Source organism: Eriocheir sinensis, chromosome 7, assembly GCF_024679095.1.
Source record: "Eriocheir sinensis breed Jianghai 21 chromosome 7, ASM2467909v1, whole genome shotgun sequence".
NCBI lineage: Eukaryota > Metazoa > Arthropoda > Malacostraca > Decapoda > Varunidae > Eriocheir > Eriocheir sinensis.
In genome coordinates this window covers 26,581,887-26,597,629 of record NC_066515.1, presented here as the reverse complement: position 1 = coordinate 26,597,629, position 15,743 = coordinate 26,581,887, and the positions used below count along the sequence as shown (strand labels likewise).

The window sequence follows — 15,743 nt, the reverse complement described above, 5'->3', positions numbered from 1 at the left end:
AGGAGGAGGAGGAAGAGGAGGAGGAGGAGAGCGAGATAAGAAGAGAGGAGGAATAAGGAGAAGGAAGAAGAGGAGAAGGAGGAGGAGGAGGAAGATTAACATAAGTATTAGTAAGGACAGGACATCACTTCGGCAGGAGGAGGAGGAGGAAGAGGGAGATAAGAAGAAAGGAGATGACTGTAGAAGAGGAGGAATAAGGAGAAGGAAGAAGAGGAAGAGGAGGAGGAGGAGGAAGATTAACATAAGTATTAGTAAGGACAGGACATCACTTCGGCAGGAGGAGGAGGAGGAAGAGGGAGACAAGAAGAAAGGAGATGACTGAAGAAGAGGAGGAATAAGGAGAAGGAAGAAGAGGAAGAGGAGGAGGAGGAGGAGGATTAACAAAAGTATCAAGAACTGGACCTATACTTCGGCAATACACCAGAACCCTCACAGAACCCCGAACCCTCACTGCCTCTCTCCCCCTCTGTCCCTTTCCCATTCTTTTCCCACCATAACCACGTAACGCCCCCCCGATGGACTCCCGCCCTTATGTACAGCCTATCTCAAGGGCGGTTTCAGCTTGGCGAGGGGTGGAGGGTACGGTCACTTTGCCGGGAAGGGGAAAGAAAGCCTCTGAAGATGTTACGAGGAAGCTGGTATTTGCCCGAGAGAAATTTGCATGCGGAGGAAAAGGAGGGTGGGGAAAACGTATATAGGGGTTGTAAAGTGAGCCTGAAGTTGCTAATTGTCACAGTCTGGCTTGTAAAACTGTATTAAGGTTGTAGGTTATGCAAAGTGAGTGACTGACTGGCTGGCTTCGTCCCGCCCTTGAGATTTGCCGCTACGAGATTGTGAATGAGAGAGAGAGAGAGAGAGAGAGAGAGAGAGAGAGAGAGAGAGAGAGAGAGAGAGAGAGAGAGAGAGAGAGAGAGAGAAGAAAAAGAAGAAAAAGAAAAGAAAAACGGGAAAGAAAAAGATAAACTGAGAAGAGAGAGAGAGAGAGAGAGAGAGAGAGAGAGAGAGAGAGAGAGAGAGAGAGAGAGAGAGAGAGAGAGAGAGAGAGAGAAGAATATATTTAGTTTTGAGTATAGTAAAATAAGTTTGTGTGAATGTTTGCTGTGATGCTGGTTACGTAAGATAGCCTATTGTACAAGCTCGTAAATATATATAGGGTGGATCAAAATACTCTCTCTCTCTCTCTCTCTCTCGGTGGCTGGCTGGTTGGCTATCTTTCAGCTTAGATCGATGAGCCTTGTACGTCCGCGAGGGAGCTTCATCTTAACCCGAATCTTCTCCTCGTACGGTCACTCCAGCATCCACATGACTCCTCGCTAAACCAGAGTCACTTACGCATTTCCACCACACAAGAAATGAGTTTGGGGCGAATATGAGACGTCTGAGAAGCCATTTTGGGGGGGGAGATGAGAGAGAGGGAGAGTAGGAGAAGAAGGCGAGGGCGGGGGCGGTGTCGGCGGAGGCGGTGTCAGCGGGGCGGGGCGCGAGGGATAAACAGTCTACTTCTCTTTCTTCCGCTCCTTCATCTTCAGACCTCATGGGAACTTACTTCGTCCCTCTAACGCTTGCCTCAACCCGTGGGAATATGCATGAGTCCTCTGAAAGCCCGACAGTTCATCAATTCGCTGTCATATTCACGTTAAACAAAACCAGGAGTAATTCTTTCCACACAGTTTTCTGCTTCCTTTCTCTCGCTCGTTCTGTGTTTCCCCTCTCGACCGCGCAGCCCCTGAGTGACCGAGCGATAGTGTGCTTGCCAGAGGGGACCTTCGCGCTGTGGTTCCAGAAGTTATCATTGCTGTTTCATATCATTACGTTCTGGGTGATTAATTACGACTGCGGGATGGAGGAGGAGGAAGAGGAGGAGACTGCGTACGTGTGTGTGTGTGGGTGTGAGTCGATCTGTGGCCATTTTGAGAGGAGAGGAAGCAAGCACTCTCGCAAGCAGTCATTTTGTGCTAATTTCGGATAACTGTTTTGATTTTACAGGTGTTTTTATTATGTTAAGTTCGCTAAGGTGATTTTTCGAGTCTTTGATGGTTTTGTTAATAATTTTTTGGGGGTGTTTAAAGTGTATGAAGTTTAAAGTTTAGTTCATAAATTTAATAAAGGCTTGATAGTTTTAATAAAGGTGATGAAGAAGATTAAAGAAATAACTGATTTTAAAATGTGAGATTGTCTGGGCGCGGGAGGGCGGAGCGCGGGCGAGCGGCTAAGAAGCAGACGGGGAAGGCTGACAGCGTTAACAAGTCCCCCGATCATTTAACATTTCGCACATAATAAAACAACCCCTAAAAATTATATGAGTAGAAAAAAACGACCCCGCTAACTACGAAATCGCAAAACGAGGATTGGGTAGGAAGGCTGACAGCGTTAACAAGTCCCCCGATCATTTAACATTTCGCACATGATAAAACAACTCCCCCCCCTAAAAAAAAACACTAAGAGCAGATAAAAACGACCCCACTACCTACGAAATCGCAAAAGCAGGATTGGGTAGGAAAGGAGAAAGCGCTAAGAAGTCCCCCGATCATTTTACCTTTCGCACATAATAAAACAACCCCTAAAAATTATATGAGTAGAAAAAAACGACCCCGCTAACTACGAAATCGCAAAAGCAGGATTGGGTAGGAAAGGAGAAAGCGCTAAGAAGTCCCCCGATCATTTTACCTTTCGCGCATAATAAAATAACCCCTAAAAATTATATGAGTAGAAAAAAACGACCCCGCTAACTACGAAATCGCAAAAACAGGATTGAGTGGGAAAGCAGCAAGCGTTAACAAGTCCCCCGATCATTTAACATTTCGCACATAATAAAACAACTTCCCGCCCCCCCCCCAAAAAAACCACTATCAGAGCAGAAAAAACGACCCCGCTGTCTATGAAATCGCAAAACCAGGATGGGATGGGAAGGCGAAGCTCTTTAAAACTCCCGATCAATCCACATTTCGCACATAATAAAACAACTCCCCTCCCCCCAAAAAAAAATAAACCACTAAGAGCAGGTAAAAACGACCCCACTACCTACGAAATCGCAAAAGCAGGATTGGCGCGGGAGGGCGGAACGCGGGGCGGCGGGGAAGTCGTTAACAAGTTCCCCGCGATCATTTTACCTTTCGCACATAATAAAACAACTCACCTCCCCCTCCCCCCCCCTAAAAAAAAAACACTAAGAGCAGATAAAAATGACCCCGCTAACCACGAAATCGCAAAAGCAGGATTGGCGCGGGAGGGCGGAGCGCGGGGCGGCGGCGAAGTCGTTAGGAAGTTCCCCGCGATCATTTTACCTTTCGCAGTGTTTACCCAAGAGGGAGGCACCAGGAATCCGCCAAGACAATATACAATTACTCTGGAAAGGCGGTTAGGCGGGCATGAGAAGGAGGAAGAAGCGGGGGGAGCGGGGGAGGGAGAGGAGGGAATGGCTAACGGTTGTCCTTCCCACCCTCCCAAACTTCGCGATTTTAGTTAGTGCGGTAACATGCGTGCCCGCGGGGGGTGAATCCGCGAGAGTGCGTCCGCTGTTACTAGGCGGTTTCTCTCTCTCTTTCCTCCCTTCCTTTCCCTCACCCTCGCTCTCTCCACCTCCCTTTCTCTCTCTCCTTACCTCCCTCCCACCCACGCACCGCTTGGGGCCGCGAAACCTTCACTATTCTCGGCTATTCATGAGAGAGTGTGTAGTTGGGTGACAGGGAAGGGAAGGGAAGGGCGGGAAAGGAAGAAAGGTGTGGGAGGGTGGGACTGTGCGTGCGTCTGTGTGTGTGTATGTATGTAGTAGTAGTAGTAGTAGTAGTGGTAGTAGATAAAGATGAAATTGAACAAGTTGAAGATATATACGATGATGAAGAAGGAAAAATAATGACGAAGAGGAGGAGGAGGAAGAAGAGAGAGAAAGCAGATGATGGAGAGAGGAGGAAAGAGACGGAAGGAAGGAAGGAAAGCAGATGATTGATAAAGGAAAGGAAAGAAAGAAAGTAGGAAAGGAAAAAGAAGGAAAAGGAAGGAAAGGAAAACGTAGGAGGAATTTTCAGCGACCCAAAGAGGAAGGAAAACAGGGAAAGGAAAACAAGGAAAAGATGGAAGCAGCCAGAAAAGGAAATAAGGAAATCAGGAATATAAAAATGTTACGTATATTGTAAGGAAAGAAAGGAAAAAGAAGGAAAAGGAAGGAAAGGAAAACGAAGGAGGAGTTTTCAGCGACCCAAAGAAAAAAAAAGGAAGGGAAACAGAGAAAGGAAAACAAGGAAAATATATGAAAGCAAGCAGAAAAGGAAATACGGAAAATGAAAAGGTTACGAATATTGAAAAACAGCTGAGCATCACAAAACCGCTAACCGAGAGACGAGAGAGGAGGAAGGAGAAGGAAGGAAGGAAGGAAGGAAAGCAGATGATTGATAAAGGAAAGGAAAGGAAAAAGAAGGAAAAGGAAGGAAAACAAGGAAAGGAAAGCAAGGAAAAGATATGAAAGCAAGCAGAAAAGGAAATAAGGAAAATGAAAAGGTTATGTCTATTGAAAAACAGCTGAGCATCACAAAACCGCTAACCGAGAGACGAGAGCTAATCCTGGCGTTATCTCATACCCTCTGCCCCTCCCTTCCCTCCCTTCTCTCCCTTCCTTCCCTCCCTTTTCTCCCTTCCCTCCTTCGCCTCCAAGGTCAAAGGAACTGAATGCCTCGCCCCAGGGTACAATTTGGCAAGCACCTTTCTCTCTCTCTCTCTCTCTCTCTCTCTCTCTCTCTCTCTCTCTCTCTCTCTCTCTCTCTCTCTCTCTCTCTCTCTCTCTCTCTCTCCACCCTCGCCCATTCCTTCACTATATAACAGGAAGATCTCCATTACCCCTCCTCCTCCTCCTCCTCCTCCTCCTCCTCCTCCCAATGGTCATTTTGCGAACCGCTTCCGTGATTTTTAGAAGTTGAGGATTTCTTTCTAGGATTTTGCGTGTTTCTAACTTTTTCTCTCGTTTTTCCTATGATAATAAACTGAATTATAAGAAAATCACTCGAAAACGTCTTATAAGAGAGCGTTGTGGACTCAGGAGAATCAATAGCGTTACAAAAATCTTAAATGGAGTAATTAAAGGAAAAGGAAGGGAGGAAGGAAAAGATTAAATAAGTATGTATGTATGTGTGTATGTATATAGGTAGGTAGGTAGTTCTTGGAGGGAGAATGCGAGAGGAAAGGGAGATGAAGGGAGCGAGCCGGAGGAAGGGAGGGCAGGCAGGAAGGGAGGAGGCGAAAGCATGATTTGAATAACGGGAAGGGAAGGGAAGGGAAGGGAAGAGAAGAGAAGGGAAGGGATGGGAAGGGAAGAGAAGGGAAGGGATGGGAAGGGAAGAGAAGAGCAGAGAAGGGAAGAGAAGGGAAGGGAAGAGAAGAGAAGGGAAGGGGAGGGAAGGGACAGAGGGTAATGTGACAGAAGGGAGGGAGAGGGAAGGAAAGGGAAGGAATTCAACTTTGGCGAGAGATTACAGCATAAGACGCCCTTGTGAGACCCGCCGATGGGTGTAATTTGCGATAACGTCCTGTGTGAAGAACAATGGAAGAGGAGGAGGAGGAGGAGGAGGAGGAGGAGGAGGGAGGGAGGAGAGATAATGAGGTAAAAATGGATGATTTCTGATGAGTATATATGAAGAATAGGATGAGGAGTAAGAGGAGTAAGAGGAGGAGCAAGAAGAGGAAGAAAACGAGGAAGAGGAGTAATAAGAAGACGAGGAAGAGGAGGAGGAGGAAAGTAAGAGGAGGAAGAGGAGGAGGGATTTCGCGAACGCACTGTGAAAAGGTAGAAGGAAGAGGAAGAGAAGGAAGAAGAAGAAGAAGAAGAAGAAGAAGAAGAAGAAGAAGAAGGAGGAGGAGGAAGAGGAAAGTAAGAGGAGGAAGAAGAGGAGGAGGAGTGATTTCGCGAACGCACTATCAAAAGGAAGAGGAAGAGAAGGAAGAGGAAGAAGAAGAAGAAGAAGAAGAAGAAGAAGAAGAAGGAGGAAGAGGAGGAGGGATTTCACGAACGCACTGTCAAAAGGTAGAAGAGGAAAAGAAGGAAGAAGAAGAAGAAGAAGAAGAAGAAGAAGAAGGAGGAGGAGGAGGAAGAGGAGGAGGGATTTCGCGAATGCAGTGTGAAAGACAAATGACAATCGCGAGTGTCAGGCGTTCCTCACAGGCTTTTGTTTCCCTTATAGTCTTGCCCTAGATAACAATAAGGTCTAGAACGCCTTGTAGAGTGCCCAGATTCATGCCCTTATGATCTTAGCGGGGCATGAGAGTGAGGAATGACGGTGGGGGGGGGTAATGGTCTGCTTGGCCCCTGCTTTCTCTCTCTCTCTCTCTCGTCGGTAACCGTTAAGTTGGTCATTTTGCGCGAATTTTCGTTAATTATCGCATGTCACTCATAACGAAGCCGACAAGTGTTACGTTACAAGTGGGTACAGCTAGGGACTGACTGACTGACTGACTGGCTGACTGGCTGACTGACTGGCTGACTGACTGACCGAACAGCTAAAAGACAGATAAGGAATATACTAAATGCAAAGAAAAAAATGATGAAGAAGATGCAGAAGAAGAGAGAAAAATAAATAAAGAGAGAGAGAGTGGGTACAGCTAGGGACTGACTGACTGACTGACTGGCTGACTGACTGGCTGACTGACTGACCGAACAGCTAAAAGACAGATAAGGAATATACTAAATGCAAAGAAAAAAATGAAGAAGATGCAGAAGAAGAGAGAAAAATAAATAAAGAGAGAGAGAGAGAGAGAGGGAAGTGGAGAAAGGCGAAACAGGGAAGAGAGAGAGAGAAAAGAAAGAACGGAGGAAGAGAAAGGAAGGAAAAGAGAAGAGCAAGAAGAAACAGATAACAGGGAAAACAGGAAAAAAACAGGAAGAAGACGGGAAACAAGGACAAAAAAACCCAGTGTGTGAAAGCGAGAGGATATGGCGGTAGAGGCGACAGGAGAAGAAAGAAAGAGAGAGAGAGAAAAAAAAGATAGAGAGAGGAGCTATAGGAGAGGAGGGAGAGAGGGAGGGATGGGTCAGGTATACAGAATGCAGGCCTGACCAGTGTTGAAAAAAATAGTGAAGGTTAGTAGAGTAGACCCGCTGTGTGTGTGTGTGTGTGTGGGGCGGAAAGGGCTGTATAAGTTTATGGGTTATGTCCTAACTCTTTATTGTTATGGGCGCCTTGAGAGAGAGAGTGAGAGAGGAGGAGGAGGAGGAGGAAATATGTAGAATAGGAAGAGAAGGTGAAGAAAAGGAGGAGGAGAAGAAGAGAGAGAGAGAGAGAGAGAGAGAGAGAGAGAGAGAGAGAGAGAGAGAGAGAGAGAGAGAGAGAGAGAGAGAGAGAGAGAGAGAGAGAGAGAGAGAGAGAGAGAGAGAGAGAGAGAGAGAGAGAGAGAGAGAGAGACACAAGAACTATAAAAAAAAATGACACAATAACTAAACAAAGAACTAAGAAATGAAAGAAAACTAGATTATGGCGGGAACGGGACGGAACGGGGCGGAGTCGGAGCGGCACCGGGGCGGCGTCGGCGGTAAACCGGCAACCACACTTTTACTGCTAATGTCTTAACTCTTTACTCGCTGCTTTACTGGCGGGTTTTATGGCGGGTTTTTGTCGCCTCCGAAAGGGTGGACAAAAAGGGTGAGAGAAAAAAAAAGGGTGACAGAGGGTGAAAAAATGAGAGCGGGGGAAATGCATTGGTGGTGGTGGTGGTGGTGGTGGTGGCGGTGGTGGTGGCGGTGGTGTGTGTGTGTGTGTGTGTGTGTGAGCGAGAGCGAGAGAGAGAGAGAGAGAGAGAGAGAGAGAGAGAGAGAGAGAGAGAGAGAGAGAGAGAGAGAGAGAGAGAGAGAGAGAGAGAGAGAGAGAGAGATAGGAAGAAGATATATAAGAATGGAAGGAAGGAAGGAAGGAAGGAAGGAAGGGAAGAGAGAGAGAGAGAGAGAGAGAGAGAGAGAGAGAGAGAGAGAGAGAGAGAGAGAGAGAGAGAGAGAGAGAGAGAGAGAGAGAGAGAGAATGTTTAATTTCCCACACCTCCCTCTCTCTCCCTTTTTCTCTCCCTCTCTCCCTTGATCAACCAACCTTGCTCAAATTCGCCCTTAGACGCCTCCACACCCAGCAACAAAGGGCGGGAAGAGGAGCAAAGGGCGGAAGGGAGGAAGGAAGGGCGCGGAGGAAGGAAGGGAGGAAGGAAGGGAGGAAGGAAGGAAGGGAGGAAGGGAGGAAGCAAGGGAGGAAGGAAGGGAGGAAGGGAGATAAACAGGACCCTCGTAGGTATTCTTATGTTGATATCTTGCCATTACTTCCTCCTCCTCCTCCTCTTCCTCCTCCTCCTCCTCGGCGTTCCCCATCAACCAAAAATTTTACTTCAATCTGCAGCTTCCTCGTCCTTTTACATCCCCCGGCCCTTCTCTTTCTATACCATCCACTTAATCCACTAAAACTCCACCTATCCACTTCTTCCCACACCTTTATCCACCTTCTCCCATCCCCTTACGTTCGTCTTTCCATCTCCCTTCTTTCTATATAGCGGTGAGGCCTAAAACAGTATAAACATCTACGTAAAAAAATTGTAGGCCTAGCTAAATATAAGAAAACAAGCAGAAATATAATAAACAAAGGCAAAATAACCTTCTATACCATTGCATCTATTAAAAAACAGTAGGCCTAGCTATTGTTTATGCTTTGGGCCTAGAAAAACTCCCGAAAAAACGCAAAAAAACAAAGAAAAACAGTAAAAACATCGAAGTCAAGTGTTGGGATTCGCAAGGCCCCGCATGAGTCAGCTGATCAGGTCGAAGGGGAAGGGAGAGGAAGGAAAAAAAGGAAGAGAGGGAGAGGAAAAAGAAGGGCAAAGTAGATTCAGGCTCCCATATTGCTACGCGAAACTTTACGGACATTTAAATTTGCGATGCATCTATATAAAAAAGAAGGGCAAAGTAGATTCAAGCTCCCATATTGCGACGCGAGACTTCACGGACATTTAAATTTGCGATGCATCTGTGTAAAAAGGAAGATTCACGCTCCCATATTGCGACGCGAGACTTCACGGACATTTAAATTTGCGATGCATCGATGTAAAAAGTAGATTCAAGCTCCCATATTGCGACGCGAGACTTCACGGACATTTAAATTTGCGATGCATCAATAAAAAAAAAATGTAGGCCTAAGAAAACAAGAAGAACTATAATAAACAAAGTCAAAACAACCTTGTATACCACTGTATCTATTAAAAAAAACAGTAGGCCTATCTATTGTTTACGCTTTGGGCCTAGAAACACTCCCGAAAAAAACGCAAAAAAGCAAAGAAAACAATAATATATAGATTCACATAGCAATAGTAGGCCTAGCTATTGATTCCCTTACGCTTTGGGCCTATGAAAAAGTGCAGAAAACAACAGAAACAAAAGAAGATCAAAATAACATAAGATTCATACTTTGCCATCGCGTCATTGATTAAAATTACCAATGTTAGACGACGTTCGAGTTTCAATGCATTTTCCGGCAAGAGCGATTCTCTCTCTCTCTCTCTCTCTCTCTCTCTCTCTCTCTCTCTCTCTCTACGCTTTGAACCAATGAAAAGGTGCAGATAAAAAACAAAAACAAAAGAGCATCGAAATAACATAGATTCACACCTGTTAGAGGACCTTCGAGTCTCAGTGCATTCTCCGGCAAGCGCGATCCTGTCTGTCTCTCTCCCTCCCTCTCCCTCTCTCTCTCCCTCCCTCCCACCCTTGCCGCGGAGGCCTAACGTGCGTGTGGCGTGAGTGGATGCAGGGCGAAAATCAATAGCACGAATTTCCTTATTGATCAAAGGCAGGAAATAAGAGTTTCAATTCCGCCTCGTCCAATTTATATTCGGCCCTCTCTCTCTCTCTCTCTCTCTCTCTCTGGGCGCCCTCCCCTTTGCTTTCTCTCTCTCTACCTCTCTCTTTCTATTGTTATTCCTGTTCCTGTTCCTGTTCCTCCTCTTCTTCTTCTTCTTCTTCTTCTTCCTCCTCCTCCTCTTCCTATTATTATTATTATTATTATTATTATTATTATTATTATTTATTTCCCTTCTCTCTGTTCTTCTTCTTCTCTCTTCCTCTTTCCTCCTCCTCCTCCTCTTCCTCCTCCTCCTCCTCCTCCTCCTCCTCCTCTTCTCCCTCCTCCTGCATCGTTACCCTCTCCAGTTCTTGTTATTCCTCCTCCTCCTCCTCCTCCTCCTCCTCCTCCTATACCACAACACCCTCTAGGTCTTCTTTTTTCCTCCTCCTCCTCCTCCTCCTTCTCTTCCTCCTCTTCCTCCTCAGAGCTACCTTAACCCACGACCCTACAGGAAGGAAGGAAAGGAGGAAGGAAAAAAAGAAAGAATGAAAGAAAGGAAGAAGGAAATAGAGAAAGAAGGGAAGGAAGGAAGGAAGGAGGGAAGGAAAAAAAAGAAAGAATGAAAGAAAGGAAGAAGGAAACAGAGAAAGGAAGGAAGGAAGGAAGGAAGGAAAAAAAAGACAAAGAATGAAAGAAGAAAGAAGGAAACAGAGAAAGAAAGGAAGGAAGGAAGGAAGGAAGGAAGAAAAAATGACAAAGAATGAAAGGAAGGAAGGAAGGAAAGAAGGAAGGAAGGAAGGAAGGAAGGAAGGAAAGAAGGAAGGAAGGAAGGAAGGAAGGAAGGAAAGAAGGAAGGAATATAAACAAGGCAAATAATGATAAAAGAAGAAATAGAATGCATAGGCCTATAAAAAATCTTGTACACTATAAAATAAAATAATAAAAAAAATAAAAAAAAAGAACATTAGATTTAAAATGAGCAAAAAAATGAATGAGGGATGACAAACACTCTCTCTCTCTCTCTCTCTCTCTCTCTCTCTCTCTCTCTCTCTTCGATCACTGCTATGGGATAAAATTCAGGCTTCGTGTGGTACTTACAAATAGTGGTGGTGGTGGTGGTAGTGGAGGTGGTGGTGGTGGTGGTGGTGTTCCTCTTCATTCAGTGGTCACTATGTCAACACCATTCAACTATCATCACCATCATCAGCTGTAGTAGTAGTAGTAGTAGTAGTAGTAGTAGTAGTAGTAGTAGTCGATTTTTCTTCCACCTTTCTACTTCTGGTGATAAAAAGTTTAGATAAATGGTGTAGACTGTGACCGACACACACACACACACACACACACACACACACACACACACACACACTCACACACACACACACACACACACACCTGTCTTCACCTGTTGACACATTAACGAACTCTCCTACACACATATATATGGAACGTTTGCGAGCTTTGTATAAATTGCGAGGCGGGCGAGAGATGGAGTGGGGAGGGGGGAAGGGGAAGGGGGGAGGAGAAGGAGGAGGAGGAGGAGGAGGTCAGCTATACAGTCATAATAAAGATCGTAGTAATAATCATAAAAATCATATTATCCGTTCAAGTAATCATTAGAAAAACTTTGATTCTCTTCTTTAAAATTCGTATATAAGACATTAATAATAATAGAATAATTATATTAGTAGTAGTGTATCAATCTGATGTATCACGAAGAACTGGCTTAAGTTTTTTTTATATAACATACATTGGTGGTGCAAGGAAGGGATGGGAAGGGAAGGGTAGGGAAGGGATGGGATGGGATGGGAAGGGTAGGGTAGGGAAGGGATGGGAAGGGAAGGAAAGGGAAGGGTATGGAATGGTAGCGAAGGGAAAGGAGGGGAAGGAAAGGGATGGAAGGGATGGGATGGGAAGAGAAGGGAAGGGTAGGGATGGAAAGGGCAGGAGGGGAAGGTTAGGGAGGGAATGAATGAGAAGGGAAGGATTGGGAAGGTTAGGGAAGGAAAGGGAAGGGAAGGGTAGGGTAGGGAAGGGAAGGGAAGGGAAGGGAAGGGTAGGGAAGGTAAGGGAAGGGAAGGGTAGGGAAGGGTAGGGAAGGAGCGTAGCATTCAATAACACTTCCCATTGATAAATACAAGATAAAAAATAATAATAAAATCGAAAGACGAGAATAAAACGGCAAGAAGTATAAATAAACAAACAAATAAATGAAATAAATAAACAAATAAATAAATAAAACCGGAAATATACAAATAATAGATAAAAGTGAGAATCAAAGGAAGCCAAGTCCTCCCTGGCCGCTGAGAATCAAGGAAGTTAACACAGGTGAACACAGGTAAGGGTGCCGGGGTGGCCAGCTCAACAGGTATGGTGCCAGGGGGGGGGGCGGGGGGGGCATACCTGGGGAAGGTGGTGTTGTCCGCTACGGGGCAGGTGAGGAGGGGTGTGGGTGTGGGTGGTGCCAGATGGGGTGCAGGGGTGGGGGGGTGGCAGGGGGTCAGGGGGCGTCCACAGAGCCACGGGTTTATAAAAATAATCTTCTCAACGCCTTCAGAGTGGCGGCTCCAGGACGCTCCCGCGCCCTGCCCCGCCCCGGGGAGGAAGACCAGGAGGAGGACGTGCAGTAGGTGGCTGTGGGTGGGGTGGGTGGGTGGGGGGGGTGAGGGGGAGGCCCCGGGCCGCCAGCGCGTGGGGGGTAACAATAATAAGCGCCTGTGTCCACGCTGGCGGCCGGGTCCTGCCTCCTGCGGGGGGCGGCGGGGCGCGGGGCGCGGGGCAGGGCGAGGCGGGCTGCAACAGGTAAAATTCTCTTCCGGCCCCGCCCCGCGCCGCGCCCCGCCGCCCCGCCGCGGTGCTTAACGTAGACAACACAGGAACATCGATAAGAGCTTCGGTGAGGAGGAACTGTTGGCCATCAGGGCGCGGCGGCGCGGCGCGGCGCGGTGCGACTTGAGCTGGGGGCGGCGCCGCCGCTGGGCGAAGACACGCCACCTCCAAGTTGCCGGCGGGGCACGAGGGCCGCCCCGCGCCACGCGCCGCCACGCCTGCGTTACATGAACTACTGACGAAGGCCCCGCGCGCCGCCACGCCCACGCACACGCCGTCACGTGCACCACACTCACTTCAGTCACTTGGCCGCTCGGCCGTCACCGTCCTGGGCGCCGCCACGGATGAGCAGGACACACACGGGGCGTGTGTCGGGGAGGGGAACGCCCGCAGGCTGGCGCGGCGTGGGCGTGGGCGTGGGCGCGGCGCGGGGTACTCTAGCTTAAGACCCTGTATGATCCGCCGGCCCGCCGCGGGGCGGGGCGGCGCCTAAAGCTAACAACACACAGTCTCCCGCTTAGCCTAAGAGGAAAGGGCCGTGCCAATCACCGTTAATCATACAACCAAAAATAGACTACAACAATCTGCTCCCGCGAGCGTGGCCGCTGGGGCCGCGGCCTGCACGGCGGACTGGACGCTACGGCGATGCGGCTCGCTGGCTCGTCGCTGCTGTTTGGCTGGCTGGCTGGCGGTGGCTCTTCGCTGGGGGCGGCGCCGCGGCGTGTGGCCCCGCCGGGCGCCGCGGTGCCCCGCGTCCTGGTGGTCTGGCCCCGCCGCCCGGGTGGTGGCCGGGCCCGGCACACCCGCCGCCCTACTATTGCACTTGCCATCGCGTGTCGCCCGCCGGCCCTGCCTCCCGAGGCCGCCGGTCCGCCCGCCCGGCCGGAGGGACCCTCGCGGCGGGATAAAGTCTTATATAATATTGCACACACTCCTGAGACGGGGGGCCGCGGCGACCCTCCTGCCGGGGCGAGGGGGGCGGGCAGGGTGGGCCAGGAAGGGGAGGGGAGGGGAGGGGGAGGGAGGGTGTGGGGGTGAAGGGGAGTGAAAGACGTCATCCCTGAGCGACGCTGTGGGGCGGGTGGCTGTGCCGCGGGGCGGGGTGCTGGGGGGCGCCCCGCTCCGGTAGGCAGCACCCGGGGTCTGGGGCGCGGCAATGGCCCCGGGAGGCCACCCCCGCGGGGCCAGTGTGCGGCGACCCCAGGATAGGAACTACGCACCTTTGAGGGAGGAGGAGAGGGAGGGGGAGGGGGAGAGAGGGTGGAAGCTGGCTGGGTTGGAATGTGTGGACGCCGGGCAGCTGGGCGGCAGGGGGGCGCCGCCCACACACCGACACTACGGACTGCACGTGATGGGGGCGCAACACCCCGGTGGGCGGCACGGAGGAGGAGGAGGAGGAGGCGCTGACTGCTCACTTGTCTCTCCCTTCTGAGTTTACACCTGTCCTCCCTCACCTGTGTGTGTGTGTGTGTGTGTGTGTGTGTGTGTGTGTGTGTGTGTGTGTGTGTGTGTGTGTGTGTGTGTGTGTCCTAGAAGCTGGTGGGCAGGGAAGGAAGGGAGAGGAAGGAAGGAATCTGCCAAGGTTACCGGAGGACAGGAGGGAGGGGGGGGGGGCGAGACAGGAGGTAACAAATAGTAGTGCAAATTTTCTCCAGCGACCGACGACCGACCAGGCTGTAAAATGAACCTTCCTCCCCTCCCCTGCCCTCCCCTCCCCCCTCCTCGGCCGTCACCATAACAGGTCCGGGAGGAAGAGGAAGAGGGTGGGAGAGAGAAATGGCATGTAATCAGGACAGTCAGTTGGAGAAAGGACGTTAAGCGTTGTTGTGTAGGTGGAGGGAGGGTGGCAGGGAGGGAGGGAGGGAGCGAGGGAGGAAGAAAGGAAAGTATCCGTGCAAATCTTAGCGTCGGCGGCGGAGGAGGAGGAAGCAAGATTAATGGCCTGCGGGGGAGGCCGCAGCCCGGGGCGAGGCGCGGGCACTGTGGTGTGGGGCGGCGCTCCCCCGCGGCCCGGGGCTGCCCGGCCGTCATTAGCGAAGAGGGAGATTATCAGCGGCGGTGAGGAATGGTGTGCGGGGTGGCCGGGGTAGAGAGGAGCTAGGGGAGGGGGGGAGGAGGGGGGCAGGGTCGGGCCCATGTCCGGCACCTAATATATAAATATTCTATAACTCCAACAAGCGGTGCCGGGCAGGGGCGGAGCGGCACGCAGCACCGCGGCGGTGCGTCGTGCGGGCGTGCGGGCGGGGCGGGGTTGGGCGGGGCGGGGCGGGAGTCACTGCTCAGCACCAAAGTCGTTGTGGAGGACGCAGGGGCCGTGGGCTGCGGGGCCTCACGCCTGGGACGACACCGGCTCATCGTCATCGCTGTGTCGGGCAAACCGTCCGTCGTCGGCGTCGTCGTGGCTCGCAGCGGTCAGGGTGTCGCGAGGGTAGTCCAGCTCGCTGGCGGGCCCCGAGGCGCTGGACACGGCCGACATGCCCGAGTAGTGCCTGTTGCGGCCGCGCGGGCCCGCCAGGCTCAGGTCCTCGGGCTCCGTCTGCTCCGGCAGCGCCGCGTGCAGGCCTCGCAGCAGGTGGCCGGGGTCCAGCAAGCGCCCCCCGCCACCCATCGTCTGGCTGATCACTCGCCGCGGGTCGCGACTCTTCCGTTCCCGCCGTTTCTCCAGCGGCAGCGGCTCCTCCTCCAGCAGGGTGGCCGGCGGCGGCAGGTCCTCCTCGCCGAAGTCGTCCTCGTCGTCGTCGTCGGGGCCCAGCGAGTAGGTGTCGCCCTCGGGGAAGGTGGTCTCGCCGTACTGGGCCTCGCGGCGGCGCAGGTCGGCGTCGGGCTCGTTGGGACACTTGTGGTGCATGAGGTGGTGGCGGCGGCGGTAGCGGCCCGAGCAGCGGCCGCACTGGAACGGCTTCTCGCCCTTGTGGATGAGCAGGTGGGCCTTGAGCTGGTTGGAGTCGGAGAAGCGCGAGGAGCACAGCTCGCAGGAGTAGGGTCGCTCGCCCGTGTGCACGCGCAAGTGCCGCCTGAGGTTTGCCACCTGCACGAACTGCCGGTCGCAGTGCGTGCAGTGGTACGGCTTCTCCCCCGTGTGCAGGCGCATGTGCGTCTTGAGGTGGTGGTCCCGCGTGAACCGCTTGT

The 15,743-nt window shown here is 50.9% G+C and overlaps 1 protein-coding gene across 1 annotated transcript in view; it reads right to left on the bottom strand.

The window, feature by feature from the left end:
• Positions 1 to 12,493: 12,493 nt before the first annotated feature.
• LOC126995239 (protein krueppel-like) overlaps positions 12,494 to 15,743 on the bottom strand; it is a 4,626-nt gene continuing 1,376 nt past the window's right edge. Inside the window, exon 1 of the mRNA XM_050854707.1 lies at positions 12,494 to 15,743. This exon is cut by the window's right edge and continues 1,376 nt beyond it. Within this exon, the coding sequence (XP_050710664.1) occupies positions 14,944 to 15,743 (800 nt within the window). The 3' untranslated portion in view covers positions 12,494 to 14,943.